General features: G+C 50.0%; 7 protein-coding genes across 7 annotated transcripts; 2 read left to right on the forward strand and 5 right to left on the reverse strand.

Annotated features, from left to right (window-relative positions):
* Positions 1-3,035: 3,035 nt before the first annotated feature.
* FSUBG_9057 (pob1) lies at positions 3,036-5,637 on the forward strand (the record flags this gene model as incomplete). Its single annotated transcript, XM_036687529.1, has 3 exons — positions 3,036-3,038; positions 3,096-3,311; positions 3,370-5,637. The coding sequence occupies 3 exons, from the start codon at positions 3,036-3,038 to the stop codon at positions 5,635-5,637; spliced, it is 2,487 nt and encodes an 828-aa protein (XP_036535438.1).
* A 1,327-nt stretch (positions 5,638-6,964) lies between these two features.
* Positions 6,965-7,915, reverse strand: FSUBG_9058 (superoxide dismutase Fe-Mn family; the record flags this gene model as incomplete). Its single annotated transcript, XM_036687530.1, has 2 exons — positions 6,965-7,593; positions 7,705-7,915. 2 exons carry the CDS (start codon positions 7,913-7,915, stop codon positions 6,965-6,967), a joined length of 840 nt encoding a protein of 279 aa, XP_036535439.1.
* A 627-nt stretch (positions 7,916-8,542) lies between these two features.
* Positions 8,543-9,771, forward strand: FSUBG_9059 (vacuolar membrane protein; the record flags this gene model as incomplete). The annotated part of the gene is made up of 2 exons (XM_036687531.1): positions 8,543-9,062; positions 9,161-9,771. The coding sequence occupies 2 exons, from the start codon at positions 8,543-8,545 to the stop codon at positions 9,769-9,771; spliced, it is 1,131 nt and encodes a 376-aa protein (XP_036535440.1).
* A 666-nt stretch (positions 9,772-10,437) lies between these two features.
* On the reverse strand, positions 10,438-11,853 carry FSUBG_9060 (fibroin-3; the record flags this gene model as incomplete). The annotated part of the gene is made up of 3 exons (XM_036687533.1): positions 10,438-11,482; positions 11,528-11,584; positions 11,639-11,853. 3 exons carry the CDS (start codon positions 11,851-11,853, stop codon positions 10,438-10,440), a joined length of 1,317 nt encoding a protein of 438 aa, XP_036535441.1.
* Positions 11,854-13,974: 2,121 nt separating this feature from the next.
* On the reverse strand, positions 13,975-14,533 carry FSUBG_9061 (uncharacterized protein; the record flags this gene model as incomplete). Its single annotated transcript, XM_036687534.1, has 2 exons — positions 13,975-14,317; positions 14,370-14,533. The coding sequence occupies 2 exons, from the start codon at positions 14,531-14,533 to the stop codon at positions 13,975-13,977; spliced, it is 507 nt and encodes a 168-aa protein (XP_036535442.1).
* Positions 14,534-16,272: 1,739 nt separating this feature from the next.
* On the reverse strand, positions 16,273-16,957 carry FSUBG_9062 (pyruvate carboxylase; the record flags this gene model as incomplete). The annotated part of the gene is made up of 2 exons (XM_036687535.1): positions 16,273-16,845; positions 16,901-16,957. 2 exons carry the CDS (start codon positions 16,955-16,957, stop codon positions 16,273-16,275), a joined length of 630 nt encoding a protein of 209 aa, XP_036535443.1.
* Positions 16,958-20,090: 3,133 nt separating this feature from the next.
* FSUBG_9063 (pyruvate carboxylase) lies at positions 20,091-24,278 on the reverse strand (the record flags this gene model as incomplete). The annotated part of the gene is made up of 9 exons (XM_036687536.1): positions 20,091-21,499; positions 21,552-23,295; positions 23,352-23,413; positions 23,469-23,588; positions 23,647-23,678; positions 23,744-23,781; positions 23,935-23,942; positions 23,999-24,019; positions 24,131-24,278. 9 exons carry the CDS (start codon positions 24,276-24,278, stop codon positions 20,091-20,093), a joined length of 3,582 nt encoding a protein of 1,193 aa, XP_036535444.1.
* Positions 24,279-27,646: the final 3,368 nt, after the last annotated feature.

The raw sequence follows: 27,646 nt of genomic DNA on the forward strand, positions 1-27,646 counted from the left end.
TCATGAGGCGAAATTCCAGTCTGGAGCCAGCAAAATATAGTCGGATTGTGGATGAGGCGAAAAATGGCCGGTCAAGAGCCAACCAAATCATGCCGCCTTGATCCGCCTGACTTCTATCGCATTGAAATCAAAGCGGATAGGAATGCTGGATTGGAGCAAACAAACTGAGAGAAAAACGGTCCGTCCCACTAGACTGCCCCTTCAAGTCTTTTCACTTGATTCGTGGAAAAGGCCATGAATGAGCACTATGGTTGGCTATTGAGTGATATGGCTAAGATTAGCGTGTATTCTCATTCGAAGCTCACAGTGAACGCACTGCCTGAAGAGGAAATCGAGGTCGAAGGAGGTGGTGGGCCAAGAAAGAATCCGACAGGGACTCTGTACAGGGATTCCTGTAGCCTCTGATAGAGGGCCTCAGAGCAGTTCCGTCTTGTGTAGAGTTGGAGTTGGAGTTGGTGGGGGTTAGAACCTTGACGATCCAGGGACCCTTTGAAGGCCTCCCAAGACCGGCAGGAGCGCACTACTGAGCACCAACAATTGCAGTAATAGAAAGAAACCATTGTGAGGTGAACATACGATCTGTCTACTGGCCTGGGCCGTGTCGGCGCTTCTCCCGAGGCTTGAACCAAGCTCGGAAGAATAGCTACCCGATTCTTTTCGGGTGAAGGATCGCAACGGCAACCAATTACAGGATTATCATTTGAGGATGGAGTTTGTTAGCAGGGGGCAGCCCACAGGAATCGTGACCGAGGCTGGGTTTTGGGGCTCAAGTTCCAATACTCCATCTCAATCGCTATGTTGAACAAGCTCGAAATCAGGCTGGAGAATACCTCAAGCTAATGTGATATGTGTGAGTCAAAAACATAGAGTTTCAGATGTAACGGTTTCCGGTCCCACAACCACAGAACCGGTGTGGTAAAAAAATTGGGCGCCGCCCTGGAAGCATCCAGGCTCCGGGATAGAGTACAAGACTCTTGACCGTTGAAAAGTTTGTTCCTGGATGGAATGAGGCGCGAGGAAAGAGTAAACTTTCCCAGCTCGGAAACATATTCGTTGTTACCATTGCAAGGGCTCACAAGCTTGCATACTCACACACATTCACATCCGCATTCAAATCTGCTCTGCGACCCAAGTCACATGGCTAGCTTCATGTCCAGGAACACAAGAGTGTTACGTTTCACAACAGCATGCAGGGGAATAATACGTTGAACAAGAGATCAAATGATGCTCAGAAGGTCCACGTCGTTGATGACAGCAATGCCAACAACTCATACCTTGACATATGGCAATGTCGACGATGAAAGACACACGTGCATGAGGCGAGGAACCCATACAGTGCACCATTGGAGAATAAAGAATACCGATACACGCCGACCGTTTATTTCTCGTTTTTCAGGATTTCGCGTGCAGTGATGGGGCTCGTCTCCCGCTCCTATGCCGAAGCTGCCTGGTCCGTGATGACCCTGGCACTACCGTGTAGGTACATGAAAGTACAGTACGAAGAACAGACTCAGCAGAGTACGGATACGCAGAGGCGTTGAGAGGCATACGAACATGGTAAGATCAATTTGCAACTGAGAAATGTGATGGCACAAGAAAACAGACCGATCATGTTTATGCTGAGGGTTGCCATGGGCATCCATCATCATCACTATCACCATCTATTGAGTTGGGTTTGGCCTGTTCTGCTGCTGATGGATGAGATTATAATCCGTATCGGGAACGATGTAAGTAAGAATTCAGGTGTTGCGGGGTGATACGGTCCCAACCTCACTTCAACTCTGTCACTCGTCTCATCCTGAACTAAGGTGAGAAACTCAAGCTCCCGGCGCTTAAACGCTCGTTAGGGCCGCTATAATTGTCCAAAGGTGTGGCACTAACGGATCTCCAGCTGTGGATAACAAGATTGGGTGTGCTCAACCAAGTTAAGCCTAACGCCTCAAGGGCCAGGGTCGCAACGTGCGCCAGCTCAAGCCAATCGACAAGCACAGACAGCTCGAGGCATGGCGCCCCACGCTCTTCTGCTTAACCAGGACCAGGATGCTTCTCTTCTTCCATCGTCATTAAGCGTCCCGGCAGAGACACTGTTTCTCTTTCGAATATCTAGCCCCCCGGGCCCCCAGTCACCCTCTGATTCGTGATCAGAGCACAGAAACGTGACTGGACGTGCATTTTTGCACGCGAGACGCAGCCACTCTGCCCGGACTCAAGGCCCAATTGATACCACCAGCTTGACGCCGTGCACGCTCTAATGCTCGACTGGCTTTGTCTGGTACTCTATCTAAATCAACCGTCAATCCATGTGTCCGCTTGTCACTTTAACTTCAGTATCTACTATCATGGCCTTCGGATCATACACGAGTGCAATACCCTCGATCAATGTTTGATCTACATGTTGGTTGATAGGACGGATCTTAATCTGGCTGTTGGTGATAACATGCTGCTGGCTTTCCGTTTTCTGCGTCCCGTGCCGGTGTGATGAAGCCGCAGCACCCTGTTCTTCACCCTAGGATCTTTGCTCCCACCCTCCTCTTTCTCCTCCCGTCTCTTTCTCATCCCCCGAACAAGCCAGGGTACAAGGGTCTAGGGTCGAGGAACTGACTGGGCTACAGTACCCCAAGGGCCTAGAGACATGGCCACGCATTCTGCATTTAGCACCTCGCCCAAGTCTATTCTTGTCTCCATCCACTCCGTGACCGCTCATATTCATGCCTCTGCTGGTTCCCTCAGTCTCTGGTGTCGAGCTATAGTGCATACATAACGTCCCGTAACCGCCCGCTCACTCCCCTGGTCCCCTTCCCCCAAGTTTTGCGACCTGTGTATTATCTCTCCGACACCACAAGATTTATGTTTCCCTTATCTGTTTCTCTTTGTTTTGAGGCGTCTCTTTGATCGTGCTTAGGCACTGAGTTCTAAAGAAGCAACCGCCGGCGACGGCCGTATCAAGCATTAGCCAGCTGATACAGACAACCTCACCAACAGTATTTGGTGCCTGGTAGCATCAACTACTTGATATCTGCTGATATAACTCCAAAATGGTAAGCATGAGTACTCGGTCAGTGAGCGTTATGGGGATCACTAACACTGACCCATAGGAGTACACATCTTTCCGAGGCGGAGACCGCCTGACATACTCACAAATGCGACAGCAACCCCTACCTCGCGACACTTTCTTCAGCCTCAAGAATGATTCTCAACTACTAGATCGACCAATTTCAGTGGCAACCGAGTTTGTGGACACGGACTGGGAAGAAGAGGATGAAATAATTAGCGATGAGGAGGACAATTCGCCTCGTATAAGTCTGCAGTCGGTATGTGTCCCACAGGGAAAATCGATTGACCTCGACAAGAACTAACAGACATATTTAGGCTGGACAACCTAGTTTCACAACAGTTTCTTCCTACGATGAGGTTCCGACGCCAAGATCGAGCAGAAGCCAAGAAGTTCCGCTTGATTATTCCCCGAAGCAGGTTGAAGGCCCTCGAGGTCCTCACCTTTTTCGGAACTCGACTGACCAATACTCTGCCACCGAAGAGGACATCATTTTGACATTATCACCCATCACTCCCAAGGGACCTCGGAACATTACGGACTTTCTCATGACATCCCAACCACCACCGACCCGAGCCAGTCCTTTCCAGTACACTGATGCGGAACTGGACACGACAACTCTGGCATCATGGTCCACTGAGATGGTTGCGCAGGCTATGCTCAATGCTGGCGTTGAGCTGTCCGTGGCAGACCGATTTATGGAGAATGATATCAGCGGTGCAATTCTGATAACGCTCAAGTTTGAAGATCTCAAGGAGCTTAACATTCAATCGTTTGGTATTAGGACTAAAGTCTGGCATCAAATCCAAGCTCTCAGAGACAGTAGACCTGCGTCACCTCGCCCGGAGACACCAATTGAAGATGTTCCGAGCAAGGAAGTTGTCAGAGAAGCGCGAAGAGGGGAAGAAGGTGGCCTCAAGCGTCGCCAGAACAGCAAGCGACGTCATCGTGCAAGGACAAATGGAGACGACATTACTCCCATGGAGTCAGTGTCTATCATCGGTATTGAACAAGTTATCCCAAAGCCCCATCACTGTTCCAAGGGGGAGAACTGCTCCAAGTTTAGAAAGCAACAGCAGCTTATCAGGGCATTCAAGAAAGAATATCCACATGTGGATATTAATGCCACGGGTACCGTCATGGTTGGAGATGCTGGCAACCCAGAGACGGCCAAGGCGTTGGACCCTAACAAGGTCCGTCCCGTGTCGGACGCTGTACCTTCTGTTGTCGCCTCTTCGGATGTCATGGGTCCTGGCATGCCTCCTCTACAGTACCTTTACGAAGCATCTCTCCGCGGCGTTCAGTCAAGAGATCCTCTAGATAATGTCCGACAATTCCTTAGCTTCCAGCACCAACAGCAAGGAGACTGCAGCGCCGAGGTACCTCCCACACCTCCATTTGATGGTATGCCTACCGCACAGGCCCAGCTTCCTCACCAAGGTCTGCGCCGACTCCCTAAACTGTCCATTCCTGGAAAACCTCAGCTTCCCCCATCCCGTCTTGGTGCTTCTTCAGTGCCTCCCCCTCAAAAGAAGCCCACGCAGTCATTTTCCCAGCATCAACAGCAATTGCAACAACAACAGCAGTCCGCTTTTGTCCCTTACCAGATGGAGAAGACCAGCCCTAGATCTCCTGATTTGGAGATGACACCCAGAAATAGCTTCCGCCATGGTACGCCATTCTCGGAGCTTGATGTTCCCATTACAGCTGTACCCATTGGCCCAGTAGCTCGAGATTTCTCTCAATCTGTACCCCCTGACATGAACTACCGAACATCTCCAACTAGCAATGTCTCCCCTCCTCGCTGCCAGTCTCGCACTTCAGCCCGACGTCCCTCTTTCCCTGTGATGCCCGCTCTGGAGGAACACAAGCCTGTTCTCGTTAGCCGTCCTTCCCAGGGCTCCTCCTCACCCCAGTCCCCACGAGGTTCGCGATCTCAGCAGCCTCTTCAGCCACCCCCTCGTGACAACTTGCCCTTCTCCCGTGGTCATCTTAATGGCTCTGAGAAGGTTCTCGCACCAACTATCACTCCTCTTGGTGCCAAGGGCAAGTCTCCCTCTGCCGACCCTGCCAATGGCATCAGCCACCAAGGCCCCATGAAGAAGCGCAAGACAAAGATGCTTCGGCATGAGTGGCAGGACGGCTACTTTACTCTGAAGGGTACTCGTCTCAACATGCACAAGGATGCTGAGGAGCTCGACCGGACCCTTGAGTATGTGGACATTGACGATTACGCAATTGCCTGCTCAAGCGTTGCATCCTCTTCAAAGCTCACTGCTGCTTTCAAGACGATGCATCTTTCTCGTGGAAGCCACAGCCGCGAGAAGAGTGACCCTGTTGGTGCCTTTGCTTTCCAGCTCATTCCTCAAGAGAAGAACACTGCCCGCCTTCGGAAGCGTGAGAGCCATCTTCAACCTGCCGGTGCCATTCCCGCAGAAGGTGTCAATGGCACAGGCAAGACGCATCACTTTGCTGTCAAGAACCGAGATGACCGCATCGACTGGATGCGAGAGCTTATGCTCGCAAAGGCGCTCAGACAAAAGGGCGAGGGCTTTGAGATCAGCGTTAACGGAAACATGATCTAAACCACCTCATCCGCCACCCTTCCATCACTTACCAAAACTCTTCCCTGCGTTGATTTCATTTCGATACCGTTGACCTGATACCTCTCACTGATGGTCGCTGGGACTCGTTTCTCTCTCTTTGTACTGGTGTTTCTTGTGTCTTCTTATATGTCAGAACGTACAATCACTGTGCGATACTTGCTGCGGCTCTCTCGCGGGATGCTTACACAGCGGATGAATGTTAGCTCGAGATGAGCAATGATGTCTTTTTTTTTTTTTTTTTTTTTTTTTTTGACTGGAATTTGCATACTCAGGATGTTCTCTTGATTGATAGGCCATTGCTCGAGGTGAACGAGCTGCCTTCGTTTTATACCATTCGCACACGACTCTAGAAAACTCAACAGCCCACTCCCTTACATTTCTTTCTTTACTTCACGAAGGATGACGCAGATACCACACAGCGCTTGTTGATTTTTTACTTCATATAGGTAGCTCGGGCTAGCTTCTTAGGACAGGAAAAGAAAATGGCATGATGAATCTCAATATTGTCCTCGAAGCTATGCGATGTTGACGTTTTTCTGGAAACTTATTGTTGAGTCTTGTATGGATGGGGTCAGTGTTCGTCTATATTACGGCCTCTCCTCTTAATGACCTATATGGATTGGACGTGCGAGGCAAGGTTGGCTGACTAGGAGTGGAAGAATATTGTCTTCAACGTGAAGCAACAAAACACACCCTCCTGCAATAATAGTTCACGTCAGTTCCCTTAAGCATATACACGTTTACATGCCCACCACCAAGAAGTTGCACCCTTGAGGGCTTCTGATATTACTCCTAGTGGTATCCAATTGTGAGGTTTATGATACATTCAAGTCGGCCAACCGAGCTCAACATCTCGATATAATATCTTGTTACCCGCTCAATCATCACATACGACCACAGCTCGTGTAGAATACGGGGTCCCGTCTGCTCCCCCATCGTCAAGCCACGAAGCGCCGGATTAGTAGTTGGGTCGGTGACGACCAGCGAATACCTGGTGTTGTATGTCTTTTTGGTGTCTATACCTTTTTGCTGACCATCATCACGAGATACCTATGCTATATACGAGAACTAGCGCATGGCAACATAAGTACCTGGGTAGCCAGAAATCTCCCAGGCGTCTTATGAGCAAGATACAGGACATAAGAGGCGCATTGAGACGTCAAATAGTACATTCCCCCCCTTGTATATGCAGAGTACAATATCTTACAGAATTCGCTTCCCTTATCCCTTCGTCTCTATCCAATGCCGTAACATCGTGTCCTAACTATACATCACGTCAAGGCGCTGTCATGTATCATATTTCTGCCTACGCAGACTTGAAGCCAGGTCGCAGCACTCCGGACTTCTGAGCCACCTTCTCCCAGTCGATCAACTTCCACCATGACTCGGCGAAAGCGGCCTTTCCACCCTGGCCACCAGCTCCTACACCCCAATCCAACAGCCATGCATGCTCCCAGGTGTTTAGACACAGAAGAGGCTCTAGCTCGACACCACCTGGGGGAAGATCGCTGTTTCGCTTGTTGGCACCGAATGCCTGGTTGTGCATGTAAGTGCGGGCAGAGCCATCCTTGCCCACTGCGTTCATATCGGTGGTCTGGGCACGCCAGTGAGCCCCGGGGTAGGGAGATCCGGCGAGGTAGGTGGGCAGAAGACGGTAGTCGCCGGGACCAGCCTTGACGAGCCAGAGGAAGCCCGGACCGAACATGGCGGAGGCAGTGATAATGAATTCGCGGCGGAGGGTCTCGATGGAGGAGAATGAGGCTTCTAGTTCGCTGCGGAGCGCGTCGGGCATGGGGGTTCCTTCTGGTGCGATGCCTTGGAAGAAGAAGTGGTTGTTGTGTGCCATGGAAGCGTAGTTGAAAATTGGGGCCTGGTTAGGCTCGCGGGCTGTCATGAGAGCGATTGTTTTTGTGTCCTTATCCTCGAGCTCGGTACCTGGAAATTGGCATGTCAGCAAGTGTTGAATTGGGGTATAATTCAACGTAAGATGAGGAAACATTGTGTTGGTTCAATGCTGTCCTGTAACAACATCAATGCCACACGTACCAACAGTCAAAGCATTCAGTTTCTCCACCATGAGCTTCATGTACTCGGTCCAAGCGATTGAGAAACCTCCAGGGCTCATGAGGTTAGGAACGCCCTCAGAATAGTCGTGCGGCAGTTGGGGAACATGGTGGATAGATCGGCGGGCATTGGCTGTTGAGCGCAGGCCGAGGCCAAAGGCGGATCTAGGGACCCTTAATATGGGACGAAGCATTGTGTGAAGGGAAAGTCGACAGTATTGGGGAAGCTAGTCGGCGTCGGAAGGGCCGTGAACGTCGTCGACTTGGATTGTACTTTTTTTTTGGTGTTGATAGCCGCCGCCTGAGGTTTCTTCACGGAGCTAAGTTGAGCCGGACATGAGCCAGGGCGCCACAACTCTGGACCTTGGTCTGGCGGGGACAAGGGAGTGGCTGTGTTGAAGAGTCTAGATTGAATTCGGGCTTAGCTCCAGTCTAATCTGAGAACGACCAGCTACAGGAGCCGAATATTCATGGGTGACCGAGCACGCTCAGGCTTAGTCTTGGAGAAGCCTAGGCGTCGATATTCATGATCAGTCAGTCCCATCAGTCACAAGCGCCTCGTTCTCCGTTTTGACTTTCCTCCCCCTTTCGTTTTTGTCTCCATTCGTCATCTTCTTTTTGGTCTTTCTTTTTTGCATATGCCAGGATAAGTACAAGTTTCACCTCTTAACAAGTTTTGTAAGAGTTTTGCTCCCAACAACTCTCATTCGTCTCTTTCTTCGCCCCCGTTGGACCCTTTTGGCTGTCCTGAAACATCACCACTTCTCTCTCCTCTCTGCTGAGACATTCGACATCATCATCATTCAAACGTCCACGTACACATGCAGCCTCCGTCGAATCTCGAAGATATACCAGTCGCCGTCGATGATGCTGCTTCTTTGATTCTCGCCCATTCTTCAACAGTTCTAGAGATGGCTACCTCTGCTATCGTCTCGGCCGCCTCTATGGCTTCCTCCACAGCCGCATCCGCAACCTTTATCGCGTCCGGAGCACCACACTCATACGACGAAGACGATTCGAACGGGGAGTGCTCGCTACTGGGCTCCTTCGCGTTGCTTGTGCAAGGTGCACTTGGTGCTCTGGCTCTACTCTCCCTCGTCTATAAGCGGTGGCGGGAACGACCTCAACGGCCTCTCAAGATTTGGTTCTTCGACGTGTCAAAACAGGTTTTCGGTTCTGTGCTTGTCCACATCGCCAATATCTTCATGTCCATGTTGACGAGCGGCCGATTCTCAGTCCAGGTCGACCCTTCAGCAACATCCATGACGAGACGATCCGATGACGATAACTACGCCCCGAACCCATGCTCTTTCTATCTTCTCAACCTCGCGATAGATGCAAGTATCCGCCTATGCTGTGATGCACACCCCGGATTTACTAACCTCTATAGACAACTCTCGGTATCCCCATACTCATCATTCTCCTAAAGATCCTCACAGGTCTAGTTCGTTTCACACCCGTCGGACAACCCCCCGAATCTGTTCAGTCTGGCAACTACGGTACCCCGCCCAATGTATGGTGGTGGTTGAAACAATCAGTCATTTATTTCTGTGGCCTTTTTGGCATGAAGATCTGCGTGCTCATCATCTTCATAATGATGCCTTGGATCTCAAAAGCTGGCGACTGGGCTCTTGGCTGGACCGAGGGCAATGAGAAGCTTCAGATCGCGTTTGTCATGATGATCTTCCCCCTCATCATGAACGCCCTCCAATACTATATCATCGACTCGTTCATCAAGCTCAAAGATACCAACCACGAAAGCCATGGCAGCGAATCTGATGATGAAGGCCGCCGCAGGAGGTACGACGACAGTGAGGACGAGACTTCACGTGCCAGGCTTGTCAATTCGGAGCATGAGACCGACAGTGAGTCCGATGACGAAGACGATAAGCCTGTCACGCATCCTACTCATTCCACGCAACCCAACGGCAGAGACTCTGGGGAGTATGATCCCGAGCGCGACGGTGATGATCGAACAATTATAGGAAGTAGTACGAGCGCCCGTGGTCCTCAGGACAAGGTTCCCCAAGAGCTATATCCCAAGGAGTAGAAGAGGTTGCTTAAGCGTTGGACAGGGCTGTCTGTTTTGTTTCGAGTTTTATCGAGTTTTCTGGTCGTATGGGTCTTTTGCAAACAATCTGTACTGGTTTCGAGTCGCGGCGTCTTACTAGTGGATGGAGATATACTATATTGCAAATACTGGTGGGTTCTTTGCCGACTTTGAGCGGCAATTAGGCTCATGGCGTAAATAGGAGCCCGGGGCGTTCTCAGATGGGATTACACTTGGGATTAGAGGCGACATCAAATCAAACTTCACAAAGCCTCATCGGCGATGATCATTTTTGTTTAGCAAACTCGTCACATAAATGAATGGTTAAGTCTTGCCTATAACGCCAAGCTTGCATGAAGCTGAAGGGAGATTCATCATGTGGGCGAGAAGTCCTTGTGTCATGGCCGAGTGGTGCATTGAAGCCATCTCCCTACAGACTGACGACAAATCCGTATCATGGGGCCCTCCAAAAATACAACATGAGTATCCAGACCCAAATTCTAAAGCAAAGTTCGACCGAAATTCTCCCCAGAAACGCCGACGCGTAAAACATAGTAAAGTAGTAACAAAATGCGGGAAACAACTCCGTATATCCATGAAATACTCAGAAAAACACAACCAAATATCTTTACTTTCGTTCACCCCAAAGTGTCATAAATCCACCATTTAAGGCTGGTATGGCTTGAAACCTGGGTATGGCTCTTGCGGAGAGTGGGACTCTGGCATGTGTTGCCGCTGCTGTACAGGATGAGCACCATAGCTGGCCTCGGGGCCAGGAGGCGGTGCTCGATAATCGTTCATAGGCGCTGGAGACTGACGAGGTGGCTGAGCGTAGCCAAAATCGTTTTGGGGGCCTGGTGATTGACGAACGGGTGATCCATAACCACCATAATCTTCTGGGATAGCTGGAGAGCGGCGAGGAGGAAGCTGTCCATAACTACCAAATTCATCCTGATGCATTGAAGCTCGCTTGGCGAAACTGGCGGGCCGCGGCGGGGGAGTTCCTCGGTAGCCACTATAAGTTGCGGCATAGTCGTTGGGGGACGTGGCTTGACCGTAGCCTTGTTGCCCGTAGCCCTGCATTTGCCCATAGCCTTGGGCTTGTTCGAATCCTTGATCATGGCTGTAGCCTTGGTTGCTGTATCCATTGGTATTCAAGGCCGGGGAGCGACGTTCATGTGGCATGGGTGCGACAGCAGCGGCACTGCTGTACATGGGGTTCATGCCGGGGGCTTGATATCCGTAGCCCTGCTGGTCTATAGGTGAATATGCATCGGGAGCTTGGTTAGCGCCCAGGTAGCCGCTTGAATTACTCTGTCCCTGGCTGTAGGGAGTCAGATTATTCGGTGAAACTCCACCCATCATGTTGCTTTGCTGACTATGAGGTGGCTTTGACGGTAGAGTGTCAAGCTCAACGGCCTCTGTGTGAACCTCGACCTTTTTGCTGCTAGCACCCTCCCAGCTGGGCATTTCAGGGAGGGCATCGTCGTCTCTGCCTTTACTCGTTTCGAATTCCGCATACTGAGGTGGCTCGGATCGCATGGGCTTTGTGACGCCGTACTGAGGCGCTGATGGATTCATTTGGGGTTCACTTCGGTATCCATGATGCTGACTTTGGGGAGCATAGGGGTCATCCAAATGCTTCGTAGCACTGCGCGGAGGGTCACAAGCACCGCAGCAGTTACCGCAGCACTTCAGGCACTGGCAGCAGCTACAACAACATGAGACACCACAGCAGCAGCAGCGAATAATACACCAAACAATACTGAAGATGATGAGACCTCCAATGATCATCACACCAATGACTGGCCACCTGGGTCAAGTCAGCAAAAAAGGCGTGTTAGTAGCCAAGGATATAGTTACGTACTTGCACCACGCCACGTTCATACAGTTGTCCCAGCTAGAGAAAGCGGTTGCAAAGTCTTCTGATTTCTGTGCAACCTCATCGGTTGTTTGCGCTGCATCGGCTAGCATGTCTCGTCGTGAAAGGTCGGCTACAATTGTCCGGACAAACTTGTCTTTGACCACCTCCCAGGCACTGCCCCGAAGGCTCCGTGCCATGGCCTCGTCAATGGAGGGCATTTTGCTGATGTGTCCCAGTTCAGGATGGAGCTGGTAATGAGTGAAATAAATTCGATGAGATCGAGAATGGTATAATGAATATGGTGTTGCGTAGTAATTTGCTCGAGGTTGCGGGTATAACAATACTTGGTCGCATGCATGGACAAGTCGATAATGCTTGAATTGAGTTCGGGGATGTTGATCGAGAAACGGTCAAAAAGTCAAAACACGATGTTATTGAGACAGCGACGTATGCTGTATCTTCTTCCAGCGCGTGCCAATATTGGAGCGGGTCGTTGATCGAATGTTGGAATGAAGGACGGCGATTTAGTAGAAGAGAACTGTGGATGAAGAAACAAGAGCGGCGCTCGCACCGTCAGTACAAGAGAATGTTTTGAAGAAATAAGGCAATCAAGAGAGTGTAGATGACCTATACGATGCTAAAGAGAGGCTTAGGGAACGACAGCCACATCAGCATCGTCGTTCGTGTTGATGTAGAGAATAAAGTACAAAGAGAAGGGAAGAAAGCAACGGTGGAGCTGGAGTTAGAGGCGCCCACCAGGCAGAGAGGCCTGGCCACTAGGGACATGGAGACGCTGAGAGGTCCAGAATTACCACGAGTGGCGGGGATGATCCAGGGGAAACGGGACCACTAGTGGTTCAATTTGCCCCTGATCGATAAAACATCCCTGTCAGAAGGGTTCTGAAACTGTGAAACTCGACAGGACTGTCGCTTGCATATCCATTCATGGGGGCGGACAGTTCAGTTCAGTTCAGTCTGAGGGTTGACTCGACGGAGAGAGAACAGTCGATTCCGCGTTTAGAGAATATGTACGCCTATTTTATTGCATTGTATTGAATATGGATGTTGTTGTAGTAATCTGACTGTGAATACATCCAATACGGGCTTCCAGCTGCTGACTTTAACAGTTGAAGGGGTGATGACGACTCCGTGGCTTGACACTTAACCCTAGCCTTTATAGGACAGACATCGGGTAATTGAACGAATATTCGCGGAGAGTGCTGTAAAGAGGATGGTTAACGGCATATGGGAAATTGAGAGTAGCAAGATGGGCAAGTCGACGAGCTGACGATCTTTATTGTATGTAACTTACGTATGGAGTATTGCCTGGAGGTCAAAAGAGAAATGCCCAGCTACTTCTCAAACACAAACGAGTCTTTATTTCTTGAATAATGCGCGATCATAAAGGCCATGAAATCATCACCAGTATCAAAGACGCCAGACCATTGTTAGCCCTTCTGTCAGACAATTAGAAGCTCAGCCCTGGTCGTGGTGCGGGCCACAGGGCTTCTTCCATTTCCGAAATGACAGGGTCGACTCGATTGCCGGACGATCCTGTCGTAGAGTTGAGGTGGAAAATGAAGGGTTTTGAAATGATTCCGTCACTTATCAGTGCCAGATTTCAACGGCTGGAGGATATTGGAATTGGTGGTAAAATGTGAGATGATTCACGGGTACTCTATCGAGACTTCGTCGACCAGGCTCTCGAGGACTTGGCGTCGAAAACATCAAAGAGCCAAGGCTTGGGTTCCTTTTGTTATGATTGCGATGTGCAGCACCACTGCCTTTATTATACGCGGATGAATTCGGCATTACTGTACATATCCGTATTGACCAAAGAGATATTCAGATCGCCGCCCACTACTGCCATGCGGCATATGGCGGTATGCTGCATATTTGTTGTTTCATGCAGGTCCTGTCAATGGCTGTGGCGTTGATGTCGAACTACTGGATCTACTTACCTGTGCACACGTCAAATTCACTTGATAGTATGCGGCTGTTCTTGAATTTCATTCATTCATCAATATCAAGGCTTTGACTTCACGGCACATCTGTTGAAATGTAAATAGCAACTCGCCGCGTCCCAAATATAGGTATCTAACTGTTTCGAAAATAAGTTTATAGCGAAGACCAGAATCAATTACAGGGGGAAAAACAAGTTTCGTAATTCCACTCAGGCCATGCTCGCGAGAGTAATGCCTCTTATCGCAACACATCATGTCTTGACGTCAATACATTCAGAACATAGCTAGCTCCCAAACGCCTTAATCGGTGGTATCCTTTCCATATCGGCCGTATTATAAACCCGTTCCTATTCCAAACACACCCACCGCTGTGCTTTACTTTCCAGGAGGAGGACCCGCAGGTGGGGAGTAAGCACCTTCACGCTGGTATGTACCCTGAGGCTGCTGAACTCCGGAATACTGGCCCTGGCCGTAGTACCCGTCGTTGGTGTTGAATGTCGTACCAGTGTACTGAGGCTGCTGTTGCTGGCCGTATGCTGGGGGTGGAGGTGGAGCTCCGTAACCACCGTTGTTCTGCTGGTAGCCCTGGTTATAACCGCCTTGGTTGCCGTAGTTGTACATCTGGTGGTTGTTGTTGTTGTTTCCCCAAGGCTTGGCCGCCATCCATCCAGTGCCGTACACGGGCTTAACGCCACGGCGTTTGCGACGGCGAGAGAATCTTGATGTGTTAGTAAGATACTTCAAACGACGACGGAGGTACAGCTACTTACAGGCAGCAGAACAGGAAGAGAACGAAGAAGATGATGACGATGCCCGCTAACACCCAGCGCCCCCAGTAGGACCAGTTGTTACGAACACATGTTCGTCCATTCCAAGTCCGGCCATAAGAGCATCTGTAGTAGTCGCGCGCAAAAATATCTTCAGTTGGCGCCATCGTGGTTATGAAGATGCGCAAAGTGTGTACGATACGCGACGATAATGAAGTAGAGTTGAAGAACGTTCAATTGGCAAACTCTGTTTTTGACGTGTTGTTTGCGGCGCTGAGTCGCTAGGCTATGACGTAGAATGTGTGTGATGGTGTTCCCAGGGAGGTGACGTCTTTATGTGATAGGTTGTGTAAAAAGATCTGTTACAGTAGGTGATTGACGATTAGACCGGGCCGTCAAAGGGTGTAAGAAAAAGCAGGATAACAGGTATATTTGCTATTACAAGTTCCAGACAAATGAGAGAAGAGGAGACAAGAGAGTGGGAGGAGGGCCCTTTATGCATAGTGCAACTCAAACGACGAAGCCAAGAGAAAAGAAGAATCATGGCATCCCCCTAAGCTTGGCCTAGAGCCTAAAGTTGCCTGCGTAACTCTAACAAAACGCGGTCACAAGCCTCTTCTTGGTTTCGAGTGTTTCCACTTTTGTCTCGTCTTGGCCAACATGGTGTGCTCTTGGCTATCAAACGAGGTTTAATGCCACCTAAGTATTGCGCTGCGTGGTCGATAGTGGCTGTGCGTAAAGACGGGATACAGTACTTGGTCGTAGTTGGGAGCTTGGCGCTTACATCACGGTAACCTTCATATCTGCCGTGATTCCCGCTATATAATCATACCATCCATGCTACTTTCAAGGGTGATATACAGGTTTGGGGAGTGAGTCAAGGCCGTCATCAATACGCAGCGTATTCTGCGTATCAATTGAGAACTGGTTCCTATGGCTAGCGAATGGTAGCGGAAAGGCCTGTACTTCACCGGCAAGTTTAGATCGAGTCACCGAGATCATCACCTGTCCAAGACTGCTAAGCCTCAAAAGTCTTCGCGGCCAAATCCCAATTCCTCTTTCATGTGGCGAAGCCAATGAATGACGTGTTTCCACCCCTGACTACCCACCTACCTTGTACTCATCATTTCGTTGTTGATGATTGATCTTCTACATATAAACCACATTCTAGAACGTCATGAGCAACCTGTAAAAGGACCTGCATTAATCTCCTGGACTCTTATGCTAGTATTCCCAATGCCAAGCAAAAATCAACCCAAACTCTCGGACTCGGCATATCGCAAAAGCTCAGCTTGTCATGACCCTACAAAGACCCGTCTTAGGATTCCATATCAGTTCGGCCTACGGCATTTAAGCTTATTACTAATCTATGCTATTCGTTCTGAGATGGCTAAGGATTAATTAAATCATCAATCGACAGTATATATGATCCTTGCATGAGTAGAGGCATTAGGCCAAGAGGCTCAAATGATGTAAGAATTGATGTTTTGTGCCATGTGTGGAGAATGATCGAAGGTGCGGCATGTCTACTATAGTAGGATTGTTTGGAGTCGAACTATCCGAGAACATAGAAACCGCTTTCATTCTCCCATGGTATACATAAATTGTTTCGTGCCCTCTTGGTCCCCCAAAGTGCCAAAAAGAACATCTTCCGCTTCGCTTATCCAAGCGTATCGTATTAATATCAGCAGTTCCAACCGTCAAAACATAGCAGGTTTGCCTTCAACCCCGCTCTCCAGAAGAGGATCGATTTCATCGCACCGACGGCATATACTTTTGTGTCCCAAACGCCGTCAAAGAAATCATCCCACAGACACCAATCAGATATTATCCAGCGCCTATCCTTTCATAACGAGCCCGTGATCCGTGATGAGGAGATATAAGGAAATCGTAAGGGCCATTCGCTTCAGAGACCGGCTCTTGGGAAAGAGTAGCGTTGCCGTCGAAGTTCGTCAGCTGCCTTCATGTTGCGTTCCGCGGCCTGCTGAGCTTGTTGTCGCGCTGCTATCGCGTTGACCTTCTCTCGAGCTTTGAGCAGGCTGCTATTATCCTGCTGCTTGATCTTGGAGCGAATGTCGTATAGCTGCATGAGTGTGCTTGCTCTCTCCAGGTCTTCTTCGAACTGTACAGCAGTTCTGTCAGTGCCCGTGTCCCAGCTTCGCCTTTGAGACGACAGTTGGTGGGGTTGCCTCACATCATATTCGCCTCGGCGAGGGGTTCCAGGGCTAGAGTTTACGGCTGAACCGGAGTGGGAACCGGGAGAGAGAATGCGCCGGCCAAACTTGTCGAATTTCTCCGACGACCAATGCCGCTGTAAGCCTGTGGGACGTCGTTGTTGATTCGTAGTAGGACTCGAGGTAGGGGCAGCTGCAGCTGCAGTCACTTCGACTCGGGTGTAACTAGAGTTGGAGGGGTTGTTGGCGTTCACGATGGCCTCTGCGGCTCCCGGATCCTGACAAACGAGATACGTTAGTATCGACTGTACAGATGAAGATGTATCAGAAAGGAGGCCAAGGTTAAATATGGACACATACGGCGGCGCCGATATTGCTGAGGTCGGCAAGAACCTGGGAAAGTTGAAGGCTCTCCATTGCTCGCGATGAAAGAAGTTGTTTGTGTGTTGCTAGAGGTGACTGCGATGAAGGGTATCAGTTATTATAATGCTTCCTATCGAATTCATAGGAAGTCAAAGGAAGAAATTCAGGACTGTTAGGAAGAGAGTTTGGATGGAAGTGAGGTCAGAGGAGGGTTGGAGGGAAGGTGTTTTTTGAATGGACCCGACTGTATTACAGGTCGCTCCTGGGCCTGGTTTGGCTTGCTTTGCGGTGGGCGAATTTTGGGTTTCGGAGGGCAGGCAGCCGCAGATCCATCCACAGCGCCTGCTGTGCGTGTGCCAAGCGACAGGGGGCGAGCCAAATGAGTGTGGGCGGGGGAGACAAACTGATATCTACTGTACAGTCACTCACTCACAGTATCACATTCATTGCTATTAGATGTAGTAGTAGGTATAAGTATGTCCTTCACTGATTATTTGAGATTATCTACCCAGAGTGAAAAGGAAGACAACGTTGCAGTATCAGAATGAAGCTTCTCAATTATGCTGAGAAATAAGAATTAGTGAAGCAAAACACCACTACCACCACAGCACAGTCTATGATTGGTCAGGTTCATGCTTCCAAAAGTCCAGAGCTCCAGCACTGCATTTTATCGTGCATAAGATAGCCGGTCACCCCCGGCTGCAGTGGAATCTTGTCGAGCGGTAGTGGAGGGGAGCGGGGGGCTAAATGCCCAAAGTTCCAGGTGTCAATAAGCCAAGTCTGGGGTTTACACCTCCCCCACACTTTCACTAATCTCCTAGCATCCAGGCTAGCCAGGGTCACGAGCTCGGAAAGCCATGTCTGACAATGGGAAAAGCTAACCAGCTACCTACCTACCTTACACAAAGAACAGACAAAACAAGTAAAACTCACCGCTCCTCTCAGTTGAATCATGCAGGATAAGGCTGTCATGAACGCCGGGATCGATCGGACGAAGCATATCACTATGATGTTCTGATCATCGCTGTTCTCCGATGATAATGATATGGTGGGTGAAGGTCTTTGCCTTATTTACCCAGAAGTGCCAGAGGGGGCCCTCTCATGGTTGCGTTGCATTCCATCAAGCGGCGAAAGTTGTTGCCCAGTGTTGGATCAGACTTCACCGTGCACTCCGGACGGGGGGAGGATTGCCATAATCAACAACCAGCCTCTGCTATCATCACTATGGACTGACGGAGCCTGTTTTTCATGTTCGCCGGCCTCTTCTCACTAGAAACTCTCATTAGACCGCCCAGTTTGTCCATCTGCCCTATCGCCTCACCTTACTAGTACCTTAGTTTGCATGTACGCTCATTCTCATATACGTCATTGTGAGTGACATTCTTCTCAGTATTCTGTGTACTAATACTAAATCACAACTATCAATGATCATTCATCAAACAACATTCATCCGAGTCCATCCGATTTCGGGCCACATGATCAAACTTCAAAGATAATGAATTGACTCCCTAGACTCCGTATCTTCAGGGTATTGGCCCTGTCGATACTTGCAGCTTTTGACGCATGCAACCCTCCATAGAAATGGTTGAGTGGGATTCCCCGCCCTGTCGACGCGTGAGCTTCCAAGCTCGTACGGAGACTTAGGTAAGTATCTGAGCCTATGCTAGGAACTGGTTCATCATCAACTGATTATACTGTATGGATGTTGATCATAAGAAAAGCTAGAGTGGTTATCAAGAGTCGCAAACCCTCTCCACAAGTCGTATTAACATCTACGGTTCATGCAGAGTATACTGTATAAAAGATTCGTCTCCGTGAGTGCATGTCATCAGTGTCCAGGCTCAGCAGGTATATTTAATCCTCAATCCGGAGTACAATCCCGACTCTCCCATCCACACGGCAAATTAGCTAGATTCCCTACCTTGTGCTACTATGGGTTGGTACAGGGTGGAGCTGCATCCAATTCATTCTCATCCTCGAAGCGCCCCTATTGTCGATCTGGGGATTAGCTACTGAGGACCCCGAGAGTCCTCCGAACTTCATGCGTAAGGCCTTCACCACGTAGACTACTTTCCCCAGGTCATAGGTCAGGAATTTAAGGAGACGCTCGAAAAGCCATGCTTCAGGACTGATGTCATTCGCCTTGACTGTGATGTTAACCCCTGGTTTTCATACAGCGGATCGCGGCACCGGTCCGCAGACCCACCCCCATGGTCTCCGAGATCCGGCCCCACACAGTAAGCCCCGGTCCGGGTTACAAAACTGTTCTAGGCTGAAGGCACGAATGAGACGACTCAACTTCCAATACCTTAGGCTATCGTATGTATCATGTGTCTCTTCGTTGGAGATGAACAGCGAGAGGTCAAAGAAAACAAGGCTCTGTACTTGATATTTACACCATAATTGAAGAATACAATATTTAATCCGCAATAGTCCTACCCTCCAGGGATAGGAATAGTATTTCCACTACAAGCTGTAGACTATAAACAAGAATTCATTGTCCATAACTAACCATCTATTTAAGATTTCCATACACGATCAGAAAAATCATCAAATACTATACCATTGATTAAGATGGTTGACCTTACGACGTTTTATTTGAGACAAACATTGTCATCCATCTTACAAGCATCTGGCTGTGCAAACCGGCGAGACCACCAAGACTTATCAGCACCCCTTACTGTGAACTACGAGACTCGACTCAAATTCTGCAACCGACTTTCACAAGCAAGATTCTACAAGATTTGATGATGTGACCGACTCAAAATTTCTGTGAGACAGGATGATTGAGTCCTTCATAATTAGGATGAGGGCATGTCGGTTAATACTCCTCAACACTTACATCAACAAATTTCCTCTGATGCCTCACGAGATGCCACCTGTGTATTAAATCTTGGCTTATTATGATATTTATAAAGAGATTGTACTAAACTTTGGTAAACTTACTAGGGATAACTCTAGAATACCCTAAGTATTACTAATATATGATAAAACTTCACAGGATTAGTAGAAGCCTAATGGTAACCATATCGTCAATGAATTGATGATTCATGCTTGCATTCAAAGTTTCTTCAAAGAACTATTCATAGGTCATCTCAACGCGCCAATCCCATAGTTTTAGGGTACTTCCTGCCTGATATCCATAAGTGTCATTAAACCTAGTCTTTTATTTCCTTGCGCGACCACCTCAAGCCTTCTCGATTCGACACACGAGATCGGAACCATCAACAGAATCACCCTCGCGGACTTGAAGGTTTGAAACCTTGCCGCTATGCGGCGCGGATATGCTCATCTCCATCTTCATGGCGGAAAGAATGGCGATAGGATCACCCTTCTTGACCTCAGAGCCCTCATGGACACGGAGCTCAACCAGGACACCAGACATGGGCGCACCGACCTGGCTCGAGTCATTAGCATCGGCCTTGGGTCGGCTGATGTTCTCAACAGCAGCCTTCTTGTCAACAACCGTGACCTGTCGGACCTCTCCGTTCATCTCGAAGAAGACCTCGCGCTGACCGGTGTTCTCGGACAGTGGGCCGACGGCAAGGAGCTTCAGGATCAGCACCTTGCCCTTCTCGAGCTCAACGTTGAACTCTTCGCCAATCTCAGGACGAGACAGGAAGTATCGAGTGGGTAGGACGGAAAGATCACCGTACGTCTGAACGAACTTCTTGTAATCCTCAAAGACCTTGGGGTACATGACATAGGAAGCCACATCGCATTCAGTGACTGGAGCACCATACTTCTTGCCGAGCTCGCGCTTTGTCTTGACGAAGTCGACGGGGTCGAGGAAAAGACCAGGTCGCTTATCGAGCTTGCGACGGCCGCGAAGGGCATCGGTTCGCAGAGGCTCCGGGAATCCGCCGTAAGGCTGTCCCATCAAACCTTCAAGGAACTCCAACACGGAGCCGGGGAAATCGAGTTGAGAGGCCTTGGCCTTCACATCCTCGGGGGACAGACCGTTGGAGACCATGAACTGGGCGAGATCACCGACAACCTTGGATGTGGGAGTGACCTTGACAATGTCACCGAGAAGCTCGTTGGCATGCTCGTAGGCCTTCTTGGTCTCAAGCCACTGGGATCCAAGACCTAGCTGAGAAGCCTGGAACATCATATTGGTCAACTGACCACCGGGAATCTCATGCTCGTAAACCTCGGGATCGGGGCCAGCAAGATGGGCCTCGAAGGGAGAGTAAAGCAAGCGAAGTTGCTGCCAGTAGACGTCGAGTGATCGAACAAGCTTGGGGTCCAGACCAGGGTCACACTCGCTGCCCTCAAGGGAAGCAATGATGGCGTTGATGCTGGGCTGCGAAGTCATGCCAGACAGGCTGTCGGTGGCAGCATCGACAGCATCGGCGCCAGCCTTGGCGCAGGCGACCATCGAAGCCACACCAGTACCGGCAGAGTCGTGTGTATGCACGTGGATAGGGAGATCTGGGTACTTCTTTCGAATTGATCCGATCAGAAGTGTAGCAGCATGAGGCTTGAGCACACCAGCCATGTCCTTGATACCCAAAATATCGATGTCAAGGGCTACCAGCTTATCGGCAAGGTCGAGGTAGTACTCCAGATTGTATTTCTTGCCAGGGCGAAGCACTATAAGGATGGTCAATAGGTAAACATCACGATGGGGAACAGGGTACTGTACTATCACCCGAGTAGGAAATTGTTCCCTCGGCAACTCCACCAGCCTTTTGAACAGCTTTGATTCCAACCTCGAGTTGGTTGATATCGTTCAGGGCATCAAAGACACGGAAGATGTCGACACCGTTCTTCTTGGCCTGGTCGACGAAGTGATCGATAGCGTTGTCGGGGAGAGAGGAGTAAGCAACACCGTTGGCACCACGGAGAAGCATCTGGAAAGGAATGTTGGGAACAAGCTTTCGCATCTTTCGGAGCCGATCCCAGGGGTCCTCGTAGAGGAATCGCATAGCAACATCAAAGGTGGCACCACCCCAGCACTCAAGGGAGTACAGGTTGGAGAGCGCATGGCTAGTTTCCTTGGCAATACCGAGCAAGTCGACGGTACGAACACGAGTAGCCAGAAGCGACTGATGGGCGTCTCTCCAAGTTGTGTCCATGAGCAGAGTACCCTTGTACTCGCGGACAGCCTTCGCGAAAGCCTTGGGTCCCTGTTCGAGAATGATGTTTCGCCATCCCTTGGTACAGGGCGTGGAAGTATCAATCTTCTCTCCGGCGGAGTTGATGAGCTCAGGAACCTGGATTTCACCCTTGAACTTGGGCTCGCCGATTTGACCCTTGATGCTGCTACCGTTGACGGCAACGTCACCGAGGTAAGCAAGTAGCTTCTGGGCGCGGTTCTGGCTGCCAATGAGATCAAAGAGTTGAGGGGTATCGTCGATGAAAGTCGTCCAGCAGTTTCCATCAATAAAGGTAGGGTGAGTGAGGAGAGAGGCAAGGAAAGGAATGTTGGTTCGGACTCCTCGAATACGGAACTCGATCAAGGCTCGGAGAACTTTTCTACGAGCGATTTCGTAGGTTGAACCGTGACAGGTACACTTTGTAAGCATAGAGTCGTAGTGGGGAGTGATAACAGCACCGGCGAAACCGTTGCCAGTATCCAGGCGGACACCGTTACCGCCAGATGATCGGTAAACCTCGATCTTTCCAGTGTCAGGCGAGAATCCCTTGGCAGGGTCCTCAGTTGTGATTCGGCACTGGATAGCAAAACCACGGGTCGAGATGCGATCCTGGGTGAGGCCAAGCTGGTTCAATGTGGCGCCAGCAGCGATCTGAATCTGGGCGGCAACGATATCGATACCGGTGATCTCTTCGGTGATGGTGTGCTCAACTTGAATACGAGGGTTGATCTCGATAAAGTAGTAGCGGTTCTGCTGGTCAACCAGGAACTCAGCAGTACCGGCATTGCGGTAACCGGCGGTCTTGGCCAGTCTCACAGCATCAGCGAGAATGTTGTCGCGAACCTCAGCAGGGAGATCCTTGGCAGGGGCGATCTCAACAACCTTCTGGTGTCGTCGCTGAACGGAGCAGTCACGCTCGTACAGGTGAACAATGTTACCGTGGTTATCACCAAGAAGCTGAACCTCAATGTGCTTGGGTCTGTCAAGGAAACGCTCAACGAAGACAGTTCCGTTACCGAAAGCAGTCTTAGCCTCAGAGGTGGCACGCTCAAAAGACTCCTTAAGACTCTCCTGCTCGCGGACTACTCGCATACCACGACCGCCACCACCGAAGGCAGCCTTGATGATGATGGGGAAACCATACTTGTCGGTGAAATCTTTGACCTCCTCGTACCTCTCAACAGCACCCGGGGTACCGGGGACGACAGGTACATTGGCAGCATTGGCAAGCTTTCGTGCAGAAACCTTGTCACCAAGAGAATCAATCACATCGGGGGAGGGCCCGACAAACTGGTCCGGGGTTAGTGCACGGACGGAGCGGGAGTGGTGGGGTAGTTTAGACTCACGATGAGGCCAGCCTTCTCGACGCTGCGGGCAAACTCGGCGTTCTCGGAGAGGAAACCGTAACCTGGATTATTGGTTAGCGCTATGAATCCCGGATGCCGAGAATGAAATATCCATACCAGGGTGAATCATTTGCACGCCGTGCTCGACAGCGATTTTGATAATCTCATCACCGGCCAGGTATGCGCCAACAGGGGTATACTGTCCACGCTTGCCAATGACGTAGGCTTCATCGGCCTCTGAAGGAGTGATTAGCAAAAGAATCATGACACATATGGGCATGGATGAATTGCGTACTCTGTCGGTGCATGCTCAACCGATCCTCATAACTGTCCGAGTTAGTAGATGAATTCCTGTGTCGCTAGGATCGCGGTTTCAAATGAGGGAGGGGTACCTGAAGACTGCAACAGTGTGCAGCGAAAGCTCGTGAGCCTGGTGATTGTCAGTGCCATAGTTCAGGTCATGAGCCGTTCCAAATTGAGGATCGAGACTTACAGTTCTGAAAATCTACAACCGGAAATCCGTGTCAGCTTGGCAGTGTCTAAAATGTACGGTCGGGCGGAAGGGATGGGCAGGCAGTCATACACGAATGGCTGCTCACATGTTAGCGATTGCGGGTCCAGGATAGGGAATGGGCTGTTTGACTTACGAATTTCACCACGGTTGGCAACTGTAGGAGAAAGAGAATGGAGTCAGCGCAAGTCCTCAAGATGCGCAGCGGGGGCGATACCGCTCGCGAGATAAGCCATTGGTGGCTGTCAAGAAGGCGCCGGCTACTCACCAAGAATCTTCTTCACATGCATGATGCTAGAGTTGGCACGGATGTGGTGGACCGTGTTGGCCTCCTTAGGCTCATCAACATCTTCCTCCTCGAAGACATCGTTGAATGTGAGTGGTTGCTGGGGAGCAACGGGAGCAATGCCAGCCATCGTGGGCGATCTTGTGTCAGCGACTTCAGGGATATGAAGAGGTTGAGATGAGCGAAGGCGAGAAGCTCTGGCAAAGTGGGAGCTTTATCGAGAGCTTAATGGCGGGGTCTCTTTGACTTTTGGTGGTGGGGTATTGAGCACGCTTGTCGGTATGAAGATACCACGACGGCTCTTCCAGCTCGCGAATGGCTGCGATATCACCCTAGAGCACGAAGAATCGGGGGCAGAGGGTATACTCGGTAGCGATAGAGAAAGGGATGAGGCTTAGAAGAGAGAGATCGAGGGGAAGGGATGTGCAGGCGGGCGAGGGGATTTTGTAGAGCAGTCAGTGTAAACCCCCAAGCGTGTGTCGTCGGTGACACACCCGGCCTCCGGGGGGAAGAGCTATCCAGGACGGGAGGGCGTGTGAATGAGAAAGCGGACGGCGAGGGGGTGTGTAGTTTGGAGAAAGCCCGAAACCTGAAGGGACCAACCTTAGTACCTGAGGTGCATACCATACCATCCCAAGAAACCCTACGGCGCGGGCGGAGTCTTCTCCCACTCGATCTCCATCAAAACTTTGCAAAGAGCTGCCAGGGCATGCCACTAAAAACACGATCAAACTATGACTCTAATGGATCTGTTTCGGCCTTGGAGACGTATCTCCAGGAGGTTACGAGCGTAAATAGAAGCGCGGTATTATTCAACAGGAGACTCTCGAGACGGCTCCCTGCTAACGGCTGAGGAGTGGAACTTAAAGCTCGGCCGCGCAGAGTCCTCTATCGCGGTACCTCGCCAACCTAAATTCTCTTGTTACCCATGGGCCATGCGTCTATGGCGTACCTGCAAGTGAAGTGCGGTCACTTTCCCGCTGAATGTGATTCCCGTTTTGTGTTGTGTTGTGTTGTAGTGCATTCATCTAGCATTCACGGATCTATGGAGAATTTGGAGATGCTGTTAATAACCGGCCCGGTCATGATAATACCACCAGCTCCAATATGCAATGGGGGTCAGTTACCACCAGTTACAGTAACGGAAGAAGCAATGAGGGCAGAAGGCGGCTATATAAGCAAGAGCGGCAACGGCACCAGTATGGCGGGATGGGATGGATGTGCCTCGAAACGCTGGGTACAAACATGAGCAGACCGCGTGGTGGCACGGCATGGCTTCAGCAATAGATTTCATCGCGCCTCACCCGGGAACAGTCAAACTCAGAACAGGTGACACAAGCATGGGGGAGTATGGGGGTGTGTGATCAGCCAAGCACAAGTATTCATTCTTACGTGGGTTGTGATAGCGAAACAACATCTATTTACGGTCTCTTCCTGAGGTACCCATGGAGATAGACACCTGCTAACTTAACTCAGGAGCGCCTATCAATGGCCAAGGACATCCGGCTGGTCAAGTGCCAGTGCTTCGAAACGTGACAATTGACAATCCATGAACCGATATATATGATGAGCTTTGACAGCGATCTGTCTTCTCGGTCCTGTTTGTAACGAACAGCGAGAAGAAGAAGAAGAAGAAGAAGAAGAAAAAAATGTGTGAGTTGACGCAACTCATTCCGCCGACACATCTTTGTTCAACCAACGCCATTGGCCAATCAACGCTCTCTGATAGTGACTGGTCTCCCCTCCATGACTTGAGGGTATTATTTGGCTCGAGCTCGGGGCTTTACTATCAGGTCTAGTTATCTGCCTAGGTACATAGTATATCTCGATATTCATCTCTCGAGCTTTCACATAATCTCAACACCCGCGGATCATCGATCTCTGCCCTCACGCACCCTGCCAGACTCAACCTCTCGGCAAAAGAAAAGTCTTGTCCTCAACAATCCGGCCTAAAGGTGCTTTGCGCTTCCTTGTGTTTCGTCCATGTACACCGACCAGCGCGCACCTTACCTCTAGGGGTTTTGATCCTAACCTCTAGAGGTTGCCGCACCACAACCTTTCCTCTAGAGGTTTATATGTCCCACCCGCCTGATGTTGGCGTAGGAGTGAGCAATCTGCTCGCCTTGCCCATGGGTTGCCATGGACCAAGGGAAGTTCAGTCAGAGTATCCACGTTGGTATCATACTGGGCCTTCCATAATGCCGAGGATGTTTGTCGGTTCTGAACGATGTGCAACGCCATCTGGCTAATTCACCCTGAATCCCTGCCATGATGGCTGTAACAGCCAGAGCCGCAGAAGCCTCCCCTCTTGCTGCATCACATTTTCCGCAGCATCTCGGGATTGAAGTCATTGGTACCACAGCCGCTCTCTGTCCACCGTAACACCGCACACCTTAACCAGAGAGATCTACCTGACCCCCACCATTGATTGGACCCTGACTGCTTTTGTTGTCCAAGCTTGAATCTCAATCTGAAGCTTGTGCAATCCTCAAACATCATACCAGGGCCACCAGGCTCAGTCCACAGATGCATGTGGGGTTCACCGTCCAAGGTGTTTTGAAGCATTTACGCTACCCGCAGCTCGCCGCTTGATTCTTGTCTTCTTTCCTTGTCTTCTTTTTAGGCTGTATGTGATATCAATTTTTATAACAGTCATATCATTCGGCTATAAAATCTACATATGTTCGAACCCACAGTCACCCAATGAAAGGGCAATTGGGGACAGTCGACAAAACAGTTTGTCAGTTCGTGATAGGTCACATCGAGCTGCACAGAGCTACAGGCCGTGAACCTCTGTCAACCACGAAATGACGATCTCGCCCTGGTGCTAGTTACATATCCTCGTACGTATTTCGTTTGAAGAAAATGCCCCAGTCGATGCCTGATCAATTTCTTCTCCGTGTCGATTTCCTGTCTGCATCATGTGTTTATTCCCACTAGATTCCACCCCCACGGAGGTCAAAGACCGGCCGCACCTTAGGTTAGTAGTTTTTAGATGAGTTCGAACCAGCCAAAGCGCGCCTTATCCCAGCTACTTGGGGTTTATGAGCAACAAGGAATCGGCTGCAATTCAAGCACCAGTTTCAGTCTTTTTTATCTTGAGCATCGAAAAGGTTTCTAAAACTTATAAATACACATACCATGGAAGTTCATCAAGTAATCAACATGTGGCGAACGATTCAAGGGTCTCTCCTCTTTTCCGTGCACTATCAAGTATGATGGCGGCATAGCCTGCCTAACCAATCTCTCGGTGGATGAAGACCGGCGCATTGCATTTGTTGACTAAAATGACGCTTTCATTGGTGCGCATTTGGCCTCTCTCTGCTCAATATGTTGGATTTTGTGACACTATGCTGCCACTCTGCAGGACATGAGCCTCCACTGGCGATGAAAATTACCTACTTACAAAATCTTTTCTCGTCAGACATACAGATTCTATCATCCCCGGATTGGATGTGAGTTGCCAGGTGTGAATTACTCAGCTGTTCACTACCAGGC

The sequence above is a fragment of the Fusarium subglutinans genome (assembly GCF_013396075.1).
Source record: "Fusarium subglutinans strain NRRL 66333 chromosome Unknown NRRL66333_c0000133, whole genome shotgun sequence".
NCBI classification, from domain to species: domain Eukaryota; kingdom Fungi; phylum Ascomycota; class Sordariomycetes; order Hypocreales; family Nectriaceae; genus Fusarium; species Fusarium subglutinans.